The following is an 18,793-nucleotide window of genomic DNA, read 5'->3' as shown; positions in this document are numbered from 1 at the left end:
TTGGACTGCGGAGGCCCACGTCGCACTATACAGCCTGTGAAGCAGAGAAAGCCAGACTGCATAAGAAGAGAATAACGCCGATGTATATTCGTATGGACAAGTGCTAAAGGAGGAATACCACCTGGATTCCTGGCAGCTCTCAGTTCCAGGGCAGACCATTCTGAAGCCTGCCAGCCTCACCACCCTTGTAGCTCTATATCAAGCTAGCCTAAGGTAGTTTCTGTTATCTGCAACCAAAGAGCCCTAATAAATACAGAGGGAGTAGGACCACAACACAAATTCATCTAAAGCACAACATGATGCTGAGTTGGCTAGCATTCTGCTTCGTTCACCTGAACACATCTTGAACAGTGAGTGGCACAGTAAGTGATAAAAGATGGGGGTGTGAGTCCAGTCTCCACCCTTTGCCAGTCCTGTGACCTTGAGTAAATCCATTTAGCCCACACTCAACACAGTGCCTCCCACAAAGCGGGTACTCAAAATATATCTGCAAGAGGAAGGACTCTGGGCAAGCAGCCACCTACAGACTGGGTGCACTTACCTCTTCAAGACATTTCTCATCAATAAAATGGGAATAATAGTGTCTCTTTATGTATCTCACAGAATCAGAATGTACACGATCACTGTGTGATTAAAAGTCACTAAAAGGTTCAGAATGATGGGCAGGTCAAACAGAGACCCACTCGGATCAAACAAACAATATTTATTTATCTAAATATTTATTTATCTGTGGGCTGCCAAACTATAGCCCACAGGCCAAATCCAGCCACCACCTGTGTTTGTATGGTCCACAAGATAACAATGGTTTTTACAAATGAACATTTGCAACCAATTTGATGGTAGGGAATACTAATTTTTAACCCCAACTCAGGTAAATGTTATCTCCCCCCAAAAAAGAATTCCATTCTTTTAAGAATTATATGCTTAGTAGACTTTTATTGTAAAAACTATACTCAATTACTATTATTATAATTTTAATTTTGTCAATAAAAAATGTGTGCACATTTGGTTCTCTCTTGTTACAAAGCACCTACACAGTATCTTGATTTTGTCTATTGGCCCACAAAGTCTAACAAATTTACTATCTGGCTCTTTACAGAAAAACTTTGCCACTTTTAATCTAAACAATGTCCCTGGGAATTCCCTGGTGGTCCAGTGGTTAGGACTCTGACGTCCACTGCAAAGATTACAGTTCAATCCCTGGTTGGGGTACTAGGATCCTGCAAGCCACACGGTGCACCCATAAATAAATAAATAAACAAACAAACAATGTCCAAGAAGTCAACTCAGTCAGGGACATAGAACCAAAGTTATCTTCTCCTCAGCACTATTATTTTTAGAGTGCAATTTTGCAGAAGATGGGGCTGTTTACAAATGCATATTTTGCAAGATAGCAGGGTAAACCCGCAATAATGTCGGAGTAGGTGACAGTCACATCAGACCTTGCAGAAGCTCAACTATCCACTTCAAGCCCAGGCTTACACAGGCAGGGCCAGCCTGGCGATGTGCTCACCAGGGTCAGGAACACATCATCGATCTAGACAGTATGTCTATGGAGTACAGTACAGCACCAAATATTCATTCATCACCCTCAGCCTCCCAGATTAACACACTGTGGTCGAGGTTCATTCTTGAACCTAGATCTGTAAAACAAGAACCAAGGCCTATCACCCATAAAATCTCTAAGGTCATAACGAATAGTTCTTTAGACCAGCCATTAAGCCTATCCCACAAAACAAAACTAGGTAACATGCATCATACCTGAGTAAACCCTGGAAATAAGTGATATGTTCACCAACATAATTAATAACAATAATAATGACAAATAATTTTAAAATATAATAAAACAAATACTAATAAAATAATTTTAAAATATTTTGGAACACCTACAATAGGCATATAAAGGTGCGTAAGAAATGGACTTTCCTAGGCAAGAAAACAGGATATATGAGTCTCTTATGTAATACTATATAAAACAGATGAAAAAAAGAATAGCACTACTTAAAACACAGGGTTAACACAGGACCTTAGAACTTCAAGGTGGCCTCTGAATAACATTCACGGAAGCCTAAGCGCCCACAAGTATAGAGCTTGAAAACCACAATAAAAGACAATCAGCAGCTCCAGAGCTCTGTGTCTTCTTTGTCCAGAATATCAGGACAACAATAACAGCTATTTCCAAGGTTTGCGAGCATTAAATGAATTGATGATTAAATATTCTTTTTAGTGAGTAGCACATGGTAAGCACTCCGTAAATATTAGCTATTAGTATCTTTTTTACTAAATAGCTGTCATCACATTGTATATACAGTAAATATAATTATTCATTCTGATTATTTCTCTTTATTAGACTATACGTATTCCCATATTGTCACATAGTCTTCATCGGCATGTTTTTAACTTAATGAGCCACAAATGGCTCTTCAGTTTTACTTTGATTTGGATTTATGTAATAATTAGTGAGGGTAATTATCTTTGCATATATTTATTAATTGTATATTTTTCTTGTTTTGTCTGTTCATGAGGCTTGTTCAAGAACCCAGTGGGAATCTCCATGCTTTCTTAAAATTAATGTTGGTTCAAAGTGAAAAGAAGCTTACCTTCTGGGCACCCTGTCTTAAAAATGTGCTGGCAAAAGTTTCCAAAATGCAGTTGAGAAAACCAGCCCCTGTGATTGAAATCCTGCCTTTTTGAATGAACTCTGTCCTGCAAAAAACAAAAATATACATCTTTGTAACACAACATTGTAAAGCAACTATACTCCAATAAAAATTAAAAAGAAAAAAAAAAATACATACACACACACACACACACGTTTGGTGTCATTGGTGTCACCTCTGGTGTCATTCTATATTTGAATATTTAAATTATAGGGATTTCCAACAGCATTATTACCACTTATAATCAACACAAAATAATATCCATAATAATTCATTAATTGCCTATTACAACAAAGATTTTATCAAAAGGAGACTTCCAGTTTATATAATATAAGCAACGTATTATATTCAAATTAAAGGCTATTCATTTCAAGTTGCTAAGAAAGTAGATTTTAAAAGTTCTCACCACACACACAAACTGTAACTATGTGAGGTAACGGATGTGTTAAATAACCTTATTGTAATAATTATTTTACAATATATACATATATCAAATCATTACACTGTACATCTTAAACTCACACAATATTACATGTCACTTACATCTCAATAAAGCTGGAACGAAGAGAAAACACATGGGTACATTATGCTGATTATAAAAACTGCAGAACACAGAATTTTTATTTATACCTAACAAATAATTCAATGATCAAACTGTAATAGTCAGGACAGTCAACAAACTTTAAGAATCTCTACCTGACCCAAAATAAATAAATTTAACTTATTCTAAGTAAATATATATATATATATATATATTTATATATATATATTTCTCATTCCATGCTACAAAATGTCTTGTTAAAATTGAGTATGAGACAATAATCAGCTGTATGACCTCAGGTAAATTACTTAGATTCTCTTAACTCAGTTTCTTCCCATGAAAATTGGGAATAATTATAGTATCTTCCTTTTACAACTAGTGTCAGAAGTAAATGAATTAATACATACAACAGGAACATGAACAGTTCCTGACACAAAGTAAGGAACTTCTTATATGTTAGCCACCATTACTAAAGAGAGATAGACAGAGACAGGAAGGAAGCCTGGAATGACTTCTTTAATCTTTGATTAGAAAAGGAGGTGAGACAGATTATATGTGCCACTAACCTATTTAAAGTTCTACCAATATTGGGACTTCCCTGGTGGCACAGTGGTTAAGAATCTGCCTGCCAGTGAAGGGGACACGGGTTTGAGCCCTGGTCCGGGAAGATCCCACATGCCATGGAGCAACTAAGCCTGTGTGCCACAACTACTGAGCCTGCGCTCTAGAGCCCGCGAGCCACAACTACTGAAGCCCGTGTGCCACAACTACAGAAGCCCATGCGCCTAGAGCCCATGCTCCATAACAAGAGAAGCCACCGCAATGAGAAGCCAGCGCACCGCAATGAAGAGTAGCCCCCACTCACTGCAACTAGAGAAAGCCCGCACACAGCAACGAAGACCCAACACAGCCAAAAATAAATAAATAAATAAATACATTTATTAAAAATAAAAAAAGTTCTACCAATATTAATTATCTCCATTTCATAAAGCAAAGATTTGAATAACACTTGAGAGTGATGTCATAAAGATGGCAGGATAGGAAGCCCCAGGCCCTCATTCCCCCACAGAGATCCCAACTTATGGGCCAAGTTGCCTTTATGAGAAGTGCATAAACCAGCTAAGAGACTGCAGCACCCCAGGCGAGTACAAAGCCAAGCAGAGACACACTGAAGTGAACAAAAATGTTTGCTGCATTTACCTGCCACAGTCCCCGTCCACCCAGCACAGGGCACCACAATCAGGAAAAAAACCCTGTCTCCTGGCTTCTCCTTGAAAGGAAAGAAAAGAGCAGAATGTACAGCTAACATTCTGACTTTACAGTGGGCTGTCCAAGGAACTGGTTTCTGTCTTGCCTGACTCAGAAGGCTGAAGGGAACAGCAGCATACTTTGGATATCTGGTGGCTGCTAAGAACAAAAGCAAGCATGGTGGCTTCTTATAGCACCAAAGAATCTGCAGTACCATAAACAGACACCAGGGGGAGCAAGAGAATATGAGCTCTTGATAACAGGGGCAAACCTTCTAACTGGAAAATTACACACACAAGCCCCAAAGAGAAACATCCTCACAAAAGACATGAGGGCCACCCCCCCCCCAAAATCTCTACCCAGGCTGATGGGTGAAGGTCTTCCCCTGCACAAAGCCAGTCTGCAGAGGTTGGGAGAGGTGGCTGTCTTTTCAAATGCCCAAGTCTCAACAAAAGATCACAAAGTAAACAAAGAAACAAGGAAACAAGGCCCAACCAAAATAACAAGATAAATCTCTGGAAACCAATCCTAAAGAAATAGAAATCTATTAATTACCTGACAAAGAATTCAAAAGAACCACATGAAAGATGGTCAATGAGTTAAAAGAGAACAGAGGTAGACAACTAAATGAAATCAGGAAAATGAGGCATGAACAAAATAAGAATCTCAACAAAGAGACAGAAACTAATTTTAAGAAAAAAAACAAAAACAGTAATCCAGGAACGGAAGAATAAAATATAAAAACTGAAAAATTCACTAGAAGGGTTAAACACCAGATCTGACCAAGCAGCAGAAAGAATCAGTGAACTTGAAGACAAGTCATTTAAAATTACTGAGTCAGAGGAGAATGAAAAATGAAAAAGAAAAAAGAATGAAGAAAAGTTAAGATGGCCTAATGGACTTACAGGACATCATGAAGTGGTCAATGTGCACATAACGGGAGTGCCAGAAGGAGAGGAGAGAAAGAAAGAAGCAAAAAGCCTATTTGAAGAAATAATGGCAGAAAACTTCCCAAATTTGAGGAAGAAAATGGACATCCAAATTCAAGAAGCTCAATGATGCCAAAGAGGATAAATCCTAAAGAGACCCACATCAAGACTTTTATAATCAAATCATCAAGTCGCAGACAATGAGAGAGAATCTTGAAAGCAGCAAGAAAAAAAGCAACTTGTCACATACAAGGGAGCCCACATAAAATTTTCAGCGATTTCTCAGGAGAAACTTAGTAGTTCACAAAAAATTGATATGATATATTCAAAGTGCTAAAGAAAAAAAACCACTGTAAACCAAGAATACTGTATTTGTTAAAACTATCCTTCAACAATGAAGCTGAGCTCTTTGTTTCCTGGTGGGCGAGGAGAGGGTGTTCAGAGCACTGCTTAAAGGAGGTTCAGAGACGGGTGCAAGCTGCAGCTAACAGCGCAGACCCCAGAGACAAGCATGAGACGCTAAGGCTGCTGCTGCCGCCACCAAGAAGCCTGTGTGTGAGCACAGGTCACTATCCACACCCCCTTCCGGGGAGCCTGTGCAGCCCGCCACTGCCAGGGTCCCAGGATCCAGGGACAACTTCCCTGGGAGAACGCACGGCGTGCCTCAGGCTGGTGCAATGTCACACTGGCCTCTGCCGCCGCAGGCTCGCCCCGCACTCCATATCCCTCCCTCCGCCTGGCCTGAGTGAGCTGGAGCCCCTTTAACCCCGTCCTGTCTGAGCGAAGAACAGATGCCCTCTGGCAACCTACACGCAGAGGCAGGGCCAAATCCAAGGCTGAGCCCCTGTGAGCTGTACAATCAAAGAAGAGAAAGGGAAATCTCTCCCAACAGCCTCAGGAGCAGCGGATTAAATCTTCACAATCATCTTGATGTACCCTGCATCTGTGGAATTCCTGAATAGACAATGAATCATCCCAAATTGAGGAGGTGAACTGTGAGAGCAAGATTTACTATTTTTTCCCCTTTTCCTCTTTTTGAGAGTGTGTATGTATATGCTTCTGTGTGAGATTTTGTCTGTACAGCTTTGCTTTCAACATTTGTCCTAGGGTTTTTTCTGTCCATTTTTCTTTTGTTTTTTTTTACTTTTTAAAAAACTTTTCTTAATAATTATCTTTTATTTTAAAAACTTTATTTTATTTTACCTTACATTATTTTATTTTGTTTTATCCTCTTTCTTTCTTTCTTTCTTTCTTTCTACTTTATCTCCCTTTTATTCTGAGACATGTGGATGAAAGGCTCTTGGTGCTGCAGCTAGGAGTCAGTGCTCTGCCTCTGAGGTGGGAGAGCCAACTTCAGGACACTGGTCCACAAGAGACCACCCAACTCCACGTAATATCAAATGGTGAAAATCTCCCAGAGATCTGCATCTCAACACCAACACCCAGCTTCACTCAACGACCAGCAAGCCACAGTGCTGGACACCTTATGCCAAACAACTAGCAAGACAGGAACACAACCCCACCCATTAGCACAGAGGCTGTCTAAAATCATAATAAGTCCATAGACACCCCAAAACACACCACCAGACATGGACCTGCCCACCAGAAAGACAAGATCCAGCCTCATCCACCAAAACACAAGCACTAGTCCCCTCCACCAGAAAGCCTACACAACCCACTGAACCAACTTTAGCCATTGGGGACAGACACAAAAAACAACGGGAACCACAAACCTGCAGCCTGAAAAAAGGAGACGACAAACACAGTAAGATAAGCAAAATGAGAAGACAGAAAAACACACATCAGATGAAGGAGCAAGATAAAAACCCACCAGACCTAACAAATGAAGAGGAAATAGGAAGTCTACCTGAAAAAGAATTCAGAATAATGATAGTAAAGATGATCCAAAATCTTGGAAATAGAATAGAGAAAATGCAAGAAACATTTAACAAGGACCTAGAAGAACTAAAGATGAAACAAGCAACAATGAACAACACAATAAATGAAATTAAAAGTACTCTAGATGGGATCAATAGCAGAATCACTGAGCCAGAAGAACAGATAAGTGACCTGGAAGATAAAATAGTGGAAATAACTACGGCAGAGCAGAATAAAGAAAAAAGAATGAAAAGAACTGAGGACAGTCTCAGAGACCTCTGGGACAACATTAAACGCACCAACATTCGAATTATAGGGGTTCCAGAAGAAGAAGAGAAAAAGAAAGGGACTGAGAAAATTTTTGAAGAGATTATAGTTGAAAACTTCCCTAATATGGGAGAGGAAATAGTTAATCAATTCGAGGAAGCACACAGAGTCCCATACAGGATAAATCCAAGGAGAAATACACCAAGACACATATTAATCAAGCTGTCAAAAATTAAACAATTAAGAAAATGGGAATAGGAACATACATCTCGATAATTACCTTAAATGTAAATCGACTAAATGCTCCCACCAAAAGACACAGATTGGCTGAATGGATACAAAAACAAGACCCATATATATGCTGTCTACAAGAGACCCACTTCAGACCTAGGGACACATACAGACTGAAAGTAAGGGGATGGAAAAAGATATTCCATGCAAATGGAAACCAAAAGAAAGCTGGAGTAGCAATTCTCACATCAGACAAAATGCACTTTACAATAAAGACTATTAGAAGAGACAAAGAAGGACACTACATAATGATTAAGGGATTGATCCAAGAAGAATATATAACAATTGTAAATATTTATGCACCCAACATATGAGCACCTCAATACATAAGGCAAATACTAACAGCGATAAAAGGAGAAATCGACAGTAACACATTTATAGTAGGGGACTTTAACACCCCACTTTCACACATGGACAGATCATCCAAAATGAAAATAAATAAGGAAACACAAGCTTTAAATGATACATTAAACACGATGGACTTAATTGATATAGGACATTCCATCCAAAAATAACAGAATACACATTTTTCTCAAGTGCTCATGGAACATTCTCCAGGATAGATCATATCTGGGTCACAAATCAAGCCTTGGTAAATTTAAGAAAATTGAAATTGTATCAAGTAACTTTTCCGACCACAACACTATGAGACTAGATATCAATTACAGGAAAAGATCTGTAAAAAATACAAACACATGGAGGCTAAACAATACACTACTTAATAACGAAGCGATCACTGAAGAAATCAAGAAGAAATAAAAAAATACCGAGAAACAAATGACAATGGAGACACGAGGACCCCAAACGTATGGGATGAAGCAAAAGCAGTTCTAAGAGAGAAGTTTATAGCAATACAATCCTACCTTAAGAAACAGGAAACATCTCGAATAAACAACCTAACCTTGTACCTAAAGCAGTTAGAGAAAGAAGAACAAAAGAACCTCAAAGTTAGCAGAAGGAAAGAAATCATAAAGATCAGATCAGAAATAAAACAGAAATGAAGGAAATGATAGCAAAGATCAATAAAACTAAAAGCTGGTTGTTTGAGAAGATAAACAAAATTGATAAACCATTAGCAAGACTCATCAAGAGAAAAAAGGAGAAGACTCAAATGAATAGAATTAGAAATGAAAAAGGAGAAGTAACAACTGACACTGCAGAAATACAAAAGATCATGAGAGATTACTACAAGCAACTTATGCCAATAAAATGGACAACCTGGAAGAAATGGACAAATCGTTAGAAATGCACAACCTGCCAAAACTGAATCAGCAAGAAATAGAAAATATGAACAGACCAATCACAAGCACTGAAATTGAAACTGTGATTAAAAATCTTCCAACAAACAAAATCCCAGGACCAGAAGGCTTCACAGGAGAATTGTATCAAACATTTAGAGAAAAGCTAACACCTATCCTTCTCAAACTCTTCCAAAATATAGCAGAGGGAGGAACACTCCCAAACTCATTCTACAAGGCCACCATCACCTTGATACCAAAACCAGACACGGATGTCACAAAGAAAGAAAACTACAGGCCAATATCACTGATGAACACAGATGCAAAAATCCTCAACAGAATACTAGCAAACAGAATCCAACAGCACATTAAAAGGATCATACACCATGATCAAGTGGGGTTTATTCCAGGAATGCAAGGATTCTTCAATATACGCAAATCAATCAATGTGATACACCATATTAACAAACTGAAGGAGAAAAACCATATGGTCATCTCAATAGATGCAGAGAAAGCTTTCGACCATATTCAACACCTATTTATGATAAAAAACTCTCCAGAAAGTAGGCATAGAGGGAACTTTCCTCAACATAATAAAGGCCATATATGACAAATCCACAGCCAACATCGTCCTCAATGGTGAAAAACTGAAAGCATTTCCACTAAAACCAGGAACAAAACAAGGCTGCCCACTCTCACCACTCTTATTCAACATAGTTTTGGAAGTTTTAGCCACAGCAATCAGAGAAGAAAAGGAAATAAAACGAATCCAAATCGGAAAAGAAGAAGTAAAACTGTCACTGTTTGCAGATGACATGATACTATACATAGAGAATCCTAAAGATGCTACCCGAAAACTACTAGAGCTAATCAATGAATTTGGTAAAGTAGCAGGATACAAAATTAATGCACAGAAATCTCTGGCATTCCTGTACACTAATGAGGAAAAATCTGAAACTGAAATCAAGAAAACACTCCCATTTACCATTGCAACAAAAAGAATAAAATATCTAGGAATAAACCTACCTAAGGAGACAAAAGACCTGTATGCAGAAAATTATAAGACACTGATGAAAGAAGTTAAAGATGATACAAATAGATGGAGAGATATACCATGTTCTTGGATTGGAAGAATCAACATTGTGAAAATGACTCTACTACCCAAAGCAATCTACAGATTCAATGCAATCCCTATCAAACCAACACTGACATTTTTCACAGAACTAGAACAAAAAATTTCACAATTTGTAGGGAAACACAAAAGATCCCGATAGCCAAAGCAATCTTGAGAACGAAAAACGGAGCTGGAGGAATCAGGCTCCCTGACTTCAGACTATACTACAAAGCTACAGTAATCAAGGCGGTATGGTACTGGCACATAAACAGAAAGATAGATCAATGGAACTGGATAGAAAGCCCAGAGATAAACCCACACACATATGGTCACCTTATCTTTGATAAAGGAGGCAGGAATATACAGTGGAGAAAGGACAGCCTCCTCAATAAGTGGTGCTGGGAAAACTGGACAGATACATGTAAAAGTATGAAATTAGATCACTCCCTAACACCATACACAAAAATAAGCTCAAAATGGATTAAAGACCTAAATGTAAGGCCAGAAACTATCAAACTCTTAGAAGAAAACATAGGCAGAACACTCTATGACATAAATCACAGAAAGATCCTTTTTGACCCACCTCCTAGAGAAATGGAAATAAAAACAAAAATAAACAAGTGGGACCTAATGAAACTTCAAAACTTTTGCACAGCAAAGGAAACCATAAACAAGACCAAAAGACAACCCTCAGAATGGGAGAAAATATTTGCAAATGAAGCAACCGACAAAGGATTAATCTCCAAAATTTACAAGCAGCTCACGCAGCTCAATAACAAAAAAACAAACAACGCAATCCAAAAATGGGCAGAAGACCTAGATAGACATTTCTCCAAAGAAGATATACAGACTGCCAACAAACACATGAAAGAATGCTCAACATCATTAATCATTAGAGAAATGCAAATCAAAACTACAATGAGATATCATCTCAAACCAGTCAGAATGGCCATCATCAAAAAATCTAGAAACAATAAATGCTGGAGAGGGTGTGGAGAAAAGGGAACACTGTTGCACTGCTGGTGGGAATGTGAATTGGTACAGCCACTATGGAGAAAATTATGGAGGTTCCTTAAAAAACTACAAATAGAACTACCATATGACCCAGGAATCCCACTACTGGGCATATACCCTGAGAAAACCATAATTCAAAAAGAGTCATGTACCAAAATATTCATTGCAGTTCTATTCACAATAGCCCAGAGATGGAAACAACCTAAGTGTCCATCATCGGATGAATGGATAAAGAAGATGTGGCACATATATACAATGGAATATTACTCAGCCATAAAAAGAAACGAAATTGAGCTATTTGTAATGAGGTGGATGGACCCAGAGTCTGTCATACAGAGTGAAGTAAGTCAGAAAGAGAAAGACAAATACCATATGCTAACACATATATATGGAATTTAAGAAAAAAAAGTCATGAAGAACCTAGGGGTAAGACGGGAATAAAGACACAGACCTACTAGAGAATGGACTTGAGGATATGGGGAGGGGGAAGGGTAAGCTGGGACAAAGTGAGAGAGTGGCATGGACATATATACACTACCAAACGTAAAATAGATAGCTAGTGGGAAGCAGCCGCAAAGCATAGGGAGATCAGCTTGGTCCTCTGTGACCACCTAGAGGGGTGGGATAGGGAAGGTGGGAGGGAGGGAGACGCAGGAGGGCGGCAGACGCAGGAGGGAAGAGATATGGGAACATATGTATATGTATAACTGATTCACTTTGTTATAAAGCAGAAACTAACACACCACTGTAAAGCAATTATACTCCAATAAAAATGGAAAAATATAATAATAATAATGAAGGTGAAATTAAGGCTTCCCAGATAAACAATGCTAAGGGAGTTCATCACCACAAGATACTGGACTTTGCCTCATTTATTCATTTGTTCAATACACACTGCCTGAGTGGCTACTATCTACTAAGCACCTTACTGGGTTCAAGAGCCCCACAGGGAAGGACCGTTTCTGTCCTCCAGGATCTCACTGACTAGTTGGAAAGACACATAGACAAGAGGGTGAATGTCACACCAGCAAATGCAGGCAAAGCATTCTACCAGAGGAAAACCACAAGGTCTCAGACAAGAAGGTGTGTGAAGGAGCAGAGAATGTCTGAAGAGCAGCCAGTTATCTGAAAATACCCAATACTTAGTAAGGGGCTTGATCAATTTTTTCCCATAAAAATGACTAGAGTATAAGGTGGGTATGGGAGATGTTAGGAGATAAGGCTGGAAGGACAGATGGAGACCAGGTTGCAAATGGTATTCCCAGACTGAGGAGTTTAGACTTTACCCTGAAGGCAAGAAGGACTTCGCCTCTGAGGCCACCAAGTAACAGGTACAGATGAACAGTTACATGTGCACCATTGCCTAAAAGGCTTGTTGCCATTCCTTAATGTTTTTAGATGACTTCCTCTCCCCCATTTTCGGCACAGTGCCTGCATTCAATGAGTTCAATGAGTATTTGTTAAATGGATAAATTAATATTAAGTTTCTTTACAATCAAAAATATTCCACAACAACAAAAAACTTCCCCCTACCTTCTTATATCTCTAAGGAAAGGAAATGGGAGCCAAATCTCCCATAGGTGTACTTGGGTGTATTTGTACATGTATATATGAGCACATTCACTAACACTAAGAAATATATTGAGAAAACTATGAATTCAAAAAGCTGTGTTTTTGGTAAAAATAGCTACTATAACCTCTTAATTAGACCTTGTCTCTAATTCTCTAATAGCAGTAGCCTCTACATTTAGATCATGCATATAGTGAAAGGAAGCCTTCAGAATACTTCTCTCTCCCTCACCCTCTCCTGTCTACCCTCTCCTCTCTCCCCTCTCCCCTCCCCCCACACACACAGTTATCTTAGCCAATATGACATAAATAGTCTAGGCAACTAGTCAGTCTAAGCAAAGCAGCTTCCACCTTAGACTTAAGCCTATTTTAAATGATTTGCTCATGTAAAACTATATCCTGGTGACACTAATCTTTCCTGTCTTTGTTCCAGACTAGAGTCGAAATTTACAGTGATTTTAATATTTCAGAATGAAAAGTTGAGCAGTCTTTCTTACACTCTTAGGAGAAATGTACTCTTCAGTCTGCAAGGAAAATGTAGATGAGAGATTAATAAAAGTCTCACATCATATTCTAACCAACATTTCTTTCTGCCACTTTTGGGAGAAGCAAGTGCTCAGAAAAGCACTCTCGGGCTTGGCCCACATATAAAAGAATAACAGGGCAGTAAAGCAGGGTCAGGCCCTTGCCATCAATGAGCTAAGAGTTTATCCTACTATATTTTAAGACTGCCAGAGAAGGAACTGCTGTGCTTTCTCTCAATAACTCATTGACAAAGCACACCAGACATTTTCTTCTTAATACACATAGCTAACCTAAATCCCTCATGTTAGATAAGCCTCCATTTAAGTTCCTACACAAAACACAGCAGCTTACACAACAATTTACAGGTTTAATTTCAGCTCTTTTTTATTTTTATTTTTTTAATTTCTTTGTTTATTTTTTGGGTGCATTGGGTTTTTCGTTGCTGGGTGCAGGCTTTCTCTAGTTATGGCGAGCAGGGGCTACTCTTCGTTGCACTGCGTGGGCTTCTCATTGCAGTGGCCTCTCTTGCTGCAGAGCATGGGCTCTAGGCACGCAGGCTTCAGTAGTCGTGGCACACGGGATCAGTAGTTGTGGCTTGCGGGCTCTAGAGCGCAGGCTCAGCAGTTGTGGCACACGGGCCTAGCTGCTCCGCAGCATGTGGGATCCTCCCAGACCAGGGCTCGAACCCATGTCCCCTGCATTGGCAGGCAGATTCTCAACCACTGCACCGCCAGGGAAGTCCTCAGCTCTTTTTTAAAAAAAGAAAGAGAAAAAGATGGATGGATGGATGGACGGACGGACAGACAGAAAAATGGACAGAGCTGAAATATGAACAGTCTCTCCGGGCATGAGAATTATAGGTGTTATTTATTTACTTTGTTCTTTTTACTAATTTCTGTAATAAAGATGTATTACTTGGCAATCACCAAAAAACATCACTAATAAATCCCTGAGGATCATTTTTATATAAATAAAAAGTTATTCTTTAAAAGGCTCTGTGCTACCAAGAACCATTTTCAGCAAAGGGACTTGCTAACTTTTTTTTAAATGTGTATCCTGCCACTGTTTTTTAATTAATTTAATTTATTTATTTTTGGCTACGTTGGGTCTTCATTGCTGCATGTGGGCTTTCTTCTAGTTGCAGCAAGCAGGCTTCTCATTGTGGTAGCTTCTCTTTGTTGCGGAGCACGGCCTCTAAATGTATGGGCTTCAGTAGTTGCAGCACACGGGCTCAGTAGTTGTGGCTTGAGGGATCTAGAGCACAGGCTCAGTAGTTGTGGTGCACGGGCTTCGTTGCTCTGTGGCATGTGGGATCTTCCCAGACTAGGGCTCAAACCCATGTCCCCTGAATTGGCAGGTGGATTCTTAACCACTGTGCCACCAGGGAAGGCCCGGGACATGTTAACTCCGGACTTATCCTTCATTTAAAGTCTCATTAAATCACCTCTTGGCTTTCCTTTTCTCACACTATGTAATTCCATTTCTTTGTGTCTTTTTTTTGTTTTTCCCCCTCTCCCATTGCAGAGCACAGGCTCCGGACGCGCAGGCTCAGCGGCCATGGCTTACGGGCCCAGCCGCTCCGCGGTATGTGGGATCTTCCCGGACCGGGGCACGAACCCATGTCCCCTGCATCGGCAGGCGGACTCTCGACCACTGCACCACCAGGGAAGCCCTTTTTGTGCCTTTTGACCTAAGACTTGCTCCTGCCCCCAAGTTTTGTTTGATGTTTCACTCAAGAGATATATAAAGATGATTCAAGTTTTCCTACACCTGTCTTATCTCTGTTAAGCCTAAAGGAATGACTGCATCCATTTATGATTTTATATACTCAGGGTCACACTTATTCTTCAAAAAGCTGTATAGTAACAACGTGTATTATGTATCAGACACTGTACTATGTTCTGAGGTTGTTACTCTTAATATGTTTTCTCGCTTTTACACATGAGGAAACTGTGGCAAAGAGAAGTTAAATAACTTGCCTGAGGTCACAGCTTAATGTCATGCAGCTTCATATCTACCACCTCAAAACCCAAGTCCTGCTCCTATCTCACTGAAGGAGACAACCATCATCCTAGTCTATGAGATTAGAAATCTCAGCAACAGGTTAAATGGTTCTTTTTCTAATCAATCCAAACATTCACTCAGTCCCCAGATTGTGTTTATTTTACTTCTAATGTTACTCAACAGTCCATGTCATTCTCTCTCTTGCTGCTGCTACTGCCTGGGTTTAGCACAGCACTTTCTCTCTCCAGGACCACCAAAACTGCCTCCCAATGGGATCCTTGCCTCCAGAGTGGGCTCCTCATAACCCACACTGCCCCGTCAGCTTTCTTTTTTTTTTTTTTGTGGTACGCGGGCCTCTCACTGTTGTGGCCTCTCCCGTTGTGGAGCACAGGCTCCGGACGCACAGGCTCAGCGGCCATGGCTCACGGGCCCTGCAGCTCTGCGGCATGTGGGATCTTCCCGGCCCGGGGCACGAACCCACGTCCCCTGCATCAGCAGGCGGACTCCCAACCACTGCGCCACCAGGGAAGCCCGCCCCGTCAGCTTTCTAAGCACACCCTGATCTTGTCACTGTTCACTAAGGCACAGGGAATTAAACCCGCATGCTCAGTGGAGATTCACCCAGACTGTTGCATGAACCTGTTGTTTGTTAGTTTTCATTGCTGCATACTGTTCTATTGCTTGAAAATACTCCATATTATTTATCCACTCTACTGAAGATGGACATTTAATGTGGACTCAGTTTGGGGCTACTAATAGTTCTGTAAAGTAAATATCTATAATGCATCCAGCTACATATGTGCACAAGTGTCTCTAGAGTGTCTAGTGGTCAAATATCTGGGTCACAGGACATGCACAGTTTCAACTTTTAAAAAATGCCGGGGGGGCTTCCCTGGTGGCGCAGTGGTTGAGAGTCCGCCTGCCGATGCAGGGGACGCGGGTTCGTGCCCCGGTCCGGGAAGATCCCACATGCCGCGGAGCGGCTGCGCCCGTGAGCCATGGCCGCTGAGCCTGCGCGTCCGGAGCCTGTGCTCTGCAACGGGAGAGGCCACAACGGTGAGAGGCCCGCGTATCGCAAAAAAAAAAAAAAAAAAAAAAAAAAAAAATGCCGGGACTTCCCTAGCGGTCCAGTGGTTAAGACTCTGCACTTCCACTGCAGGGGGGCACAGGTTCGATCCCTGGTCAGGGAACTAATATCCGGCATACCGTGCAGCGTGGCCAAAAAAAAAAAAAAAGAAACCGGGGGAAAACATGCCAAATGTTTTTCTAAATGGTTGTACCTATTTATGTTTTCTTCATTGAATCATTTCCAATTGTAATGACTTAGCACATGGTTAAGAAATCAATAATGCATTAGGGGCAGAAGGATGGAGAGAGGAGGGAGGGGAGGGGAGAAGCAAGAGAAGAGAAATTTATGGTACATCTCAATACTTCTGTCAGGGAAATTGAACCAAATGTCTCAGGAGGTCACTTGCTAGTGTCAGTAGGGGGCAGCCTTCACCTGGCTGAGAGATAAGCCAGCACAGTATCTGGAAACGTGTTCAAAGAGGAGGCTCACTCACTCACATGGTGCCTATACCTGACTCACATCTATCGCTTTGTCCATGGGCGGACAGAATTCAACACAGAACACAATGGAATCATGACAGAGCGCACAGCTCAAAGCTAGGAACACCTTTGTGACAGTGAATGACAGCTTATACCATCAGTCTCCTACTCTGGGGTCATTTAAAAATGTGTTTCCTTCTGAATTTGGGGAAATAAAAAAGTTCAGAGGGAACATGGATCAGGAATTAATCCCCAGAGCACACAGCCACCAGCTCTGAATCCTCAAAACAGCAGTTTCCAGAAAGCAAAGCTCTTAATGAGATCCTGTCCCTGAATTAATGACTGGTTGGGTATGGCAAATCTTGCCCAATTGTTTTCACGATGGGAATTTAATTAAAGTGTCTTTGAGAAGGAAAGATGGTTCCACGGATATGCTTGTTGTGATGACATCTCAGTTCTAGTCAGGCTGTTTTCGGCATTCTCCTGTAACCACACAGAGGGATGGCCCAAGGGACAGGCAGGGCCCAACACGGCTGCGGAGACTGCCCTGCCCATGTGTGCACTGCACCATGCCAGGACACGCGGTCCCTCCCCCCAGCTTACCAGACCCACTTACAGAACTGTGCTTCCTCAGAGACCTAATTCAATTTACAGGGTCCTCCGTCAGCGCTAAGCACTTTTTAGCCTTAACACGAACACACATAATTATACATGTGCTTCTTATATTTTATATATCTGTTTTAAATATATATATCTTTACAGGACATGATTAGGCATATGGTTCCTGGAGTCAGATGGCTTGGACTCACATCTCCTCTCTAACACGGAATGGGGACCCGCCCACGTAGGCAAGTTCCTGAAGCCCAGTCTCCTCTGGAAAATGGGGTTAATCACACCTACTCAAACTTTGTTCCAAAGGTGAATAAGGTAATAGGTGTGAAGCACTCAAGGTAATGTGCATAAGCATTCGATACATGTTAGTGAATCATACTAACACTGGTAGTAATAATGCTATTTACTACTACCATCATTATGATTCCCATTTGCAGAAAGAAGGGCACAGTGTCTGGGAAGTTAAATGCCCACAGTACAAATCCAGCTCCAGTAAACTCCAAAGTATTTCCACTTCACTGGCATCTAGATGGCACTCGATCCCCATAAACTACTTGGCCAGGAGTCCCTCCCTCCCCATGCTGGCATTCAAGGCCCTCGGAGCTCCAGAGCCCTCCATCTTTCCAGCCTTCCCTCCCTCCCTGCTATCCCATGTCACACACCCAGCACAGCGGCCACAGAGACCAAACACCCTGCTGGTCTCTATAACCTTCACTCCTAAAGCCCTTCCCCTCTGAGCGGCTCTCCTTTAACCCATCCCAGAAACCACTGGGTTGCGGCCTAAATGATTAACCAGGAGCAGGAACAGGGAGTAAGTAAACGGTGGCTCTCAGGAGCCTAGCAGTCCAATGTGGGTAAACATTACAGGGCAGGGTGGCTCAGTCTCTTAAAACATAGCATTCATTCTCACAATCTATCTTATTAATAGCCTATCGTGCAGAAGCGCTGTATTAAGTCTTTTATATACACATTTCAGTTAATTCTCACTATCTATCTTATGAGGTAGATAACCTCATTTTACAGATGAGAAAACTGAGGTTCCGAGTGGCAAACTTGCTAAGGTCACCCAAAAGTAACTGGCATGACCACTTTTTGAATCCACACAGGTAACATCAGCTCCTGTGTCCCTTCCCACAATCCTGCCTCCTAGAAATGTGCCTATTCAGTGCAAGCTTACTGGCATCCTAAGTGGTGGACAAAGCTTCAAAATACACAAGTCTGTGAACTGGTCCAACTGGAGGCTTGTCTTGGGATATCGGGCCCACCAGCGCGTGTATCCTATTCAGGCTGGCTTCAAGGATGTATGTTCTACGGGGTGGCACAGGGCTTAGCTATCAGAAGGGCTACACACTCAG

General features: G+C 41.0%; 1 protein-coding gene across 2 annotated transcripts in view; it reads right to left on the bottom strand.

The window, feature by feature from the left end:
* The window catches only part of PRELID2 (PRELI domain containing 2), an 85,604-nt gene that overhangs the window by 30,314 nt on the left and 36,497 nt on the right, over positions 1-18,793 (bottom strand). For both annotated transcript variants that reach the window (XM_004280405.3, XM_049708059.1), the window contains exon 5: positions 2,601-2,706. In XM_004280405.3, coding sequence (XP_004280453.1) covers positions 2,601-2,706 — 106 coding nt within the window. The remainder of the gene's footprint in view (positions 1-2,600; positions 2,707-18,793) is intronic.

The sequence above is a fragment of the Orcinus orca genome, chromosome 3 (assembly GCF_937001465.1).
Source record: "Orcinus orca chromosome 3, mOrcOrc1.1, whole genome shotgun sequence".
NCBI classification, from domain to species: Eukaryota; Metazoa; Chordata; class Mammalia; order Artiodactyla; family Delphinidae; genus Orcinus; species Orcinus orca.
The sequence above is the reverse complement of the archived record's forward strand: the minus strand, read 5'-3'. Positions and strand labels throughout refer to the sequence as shown.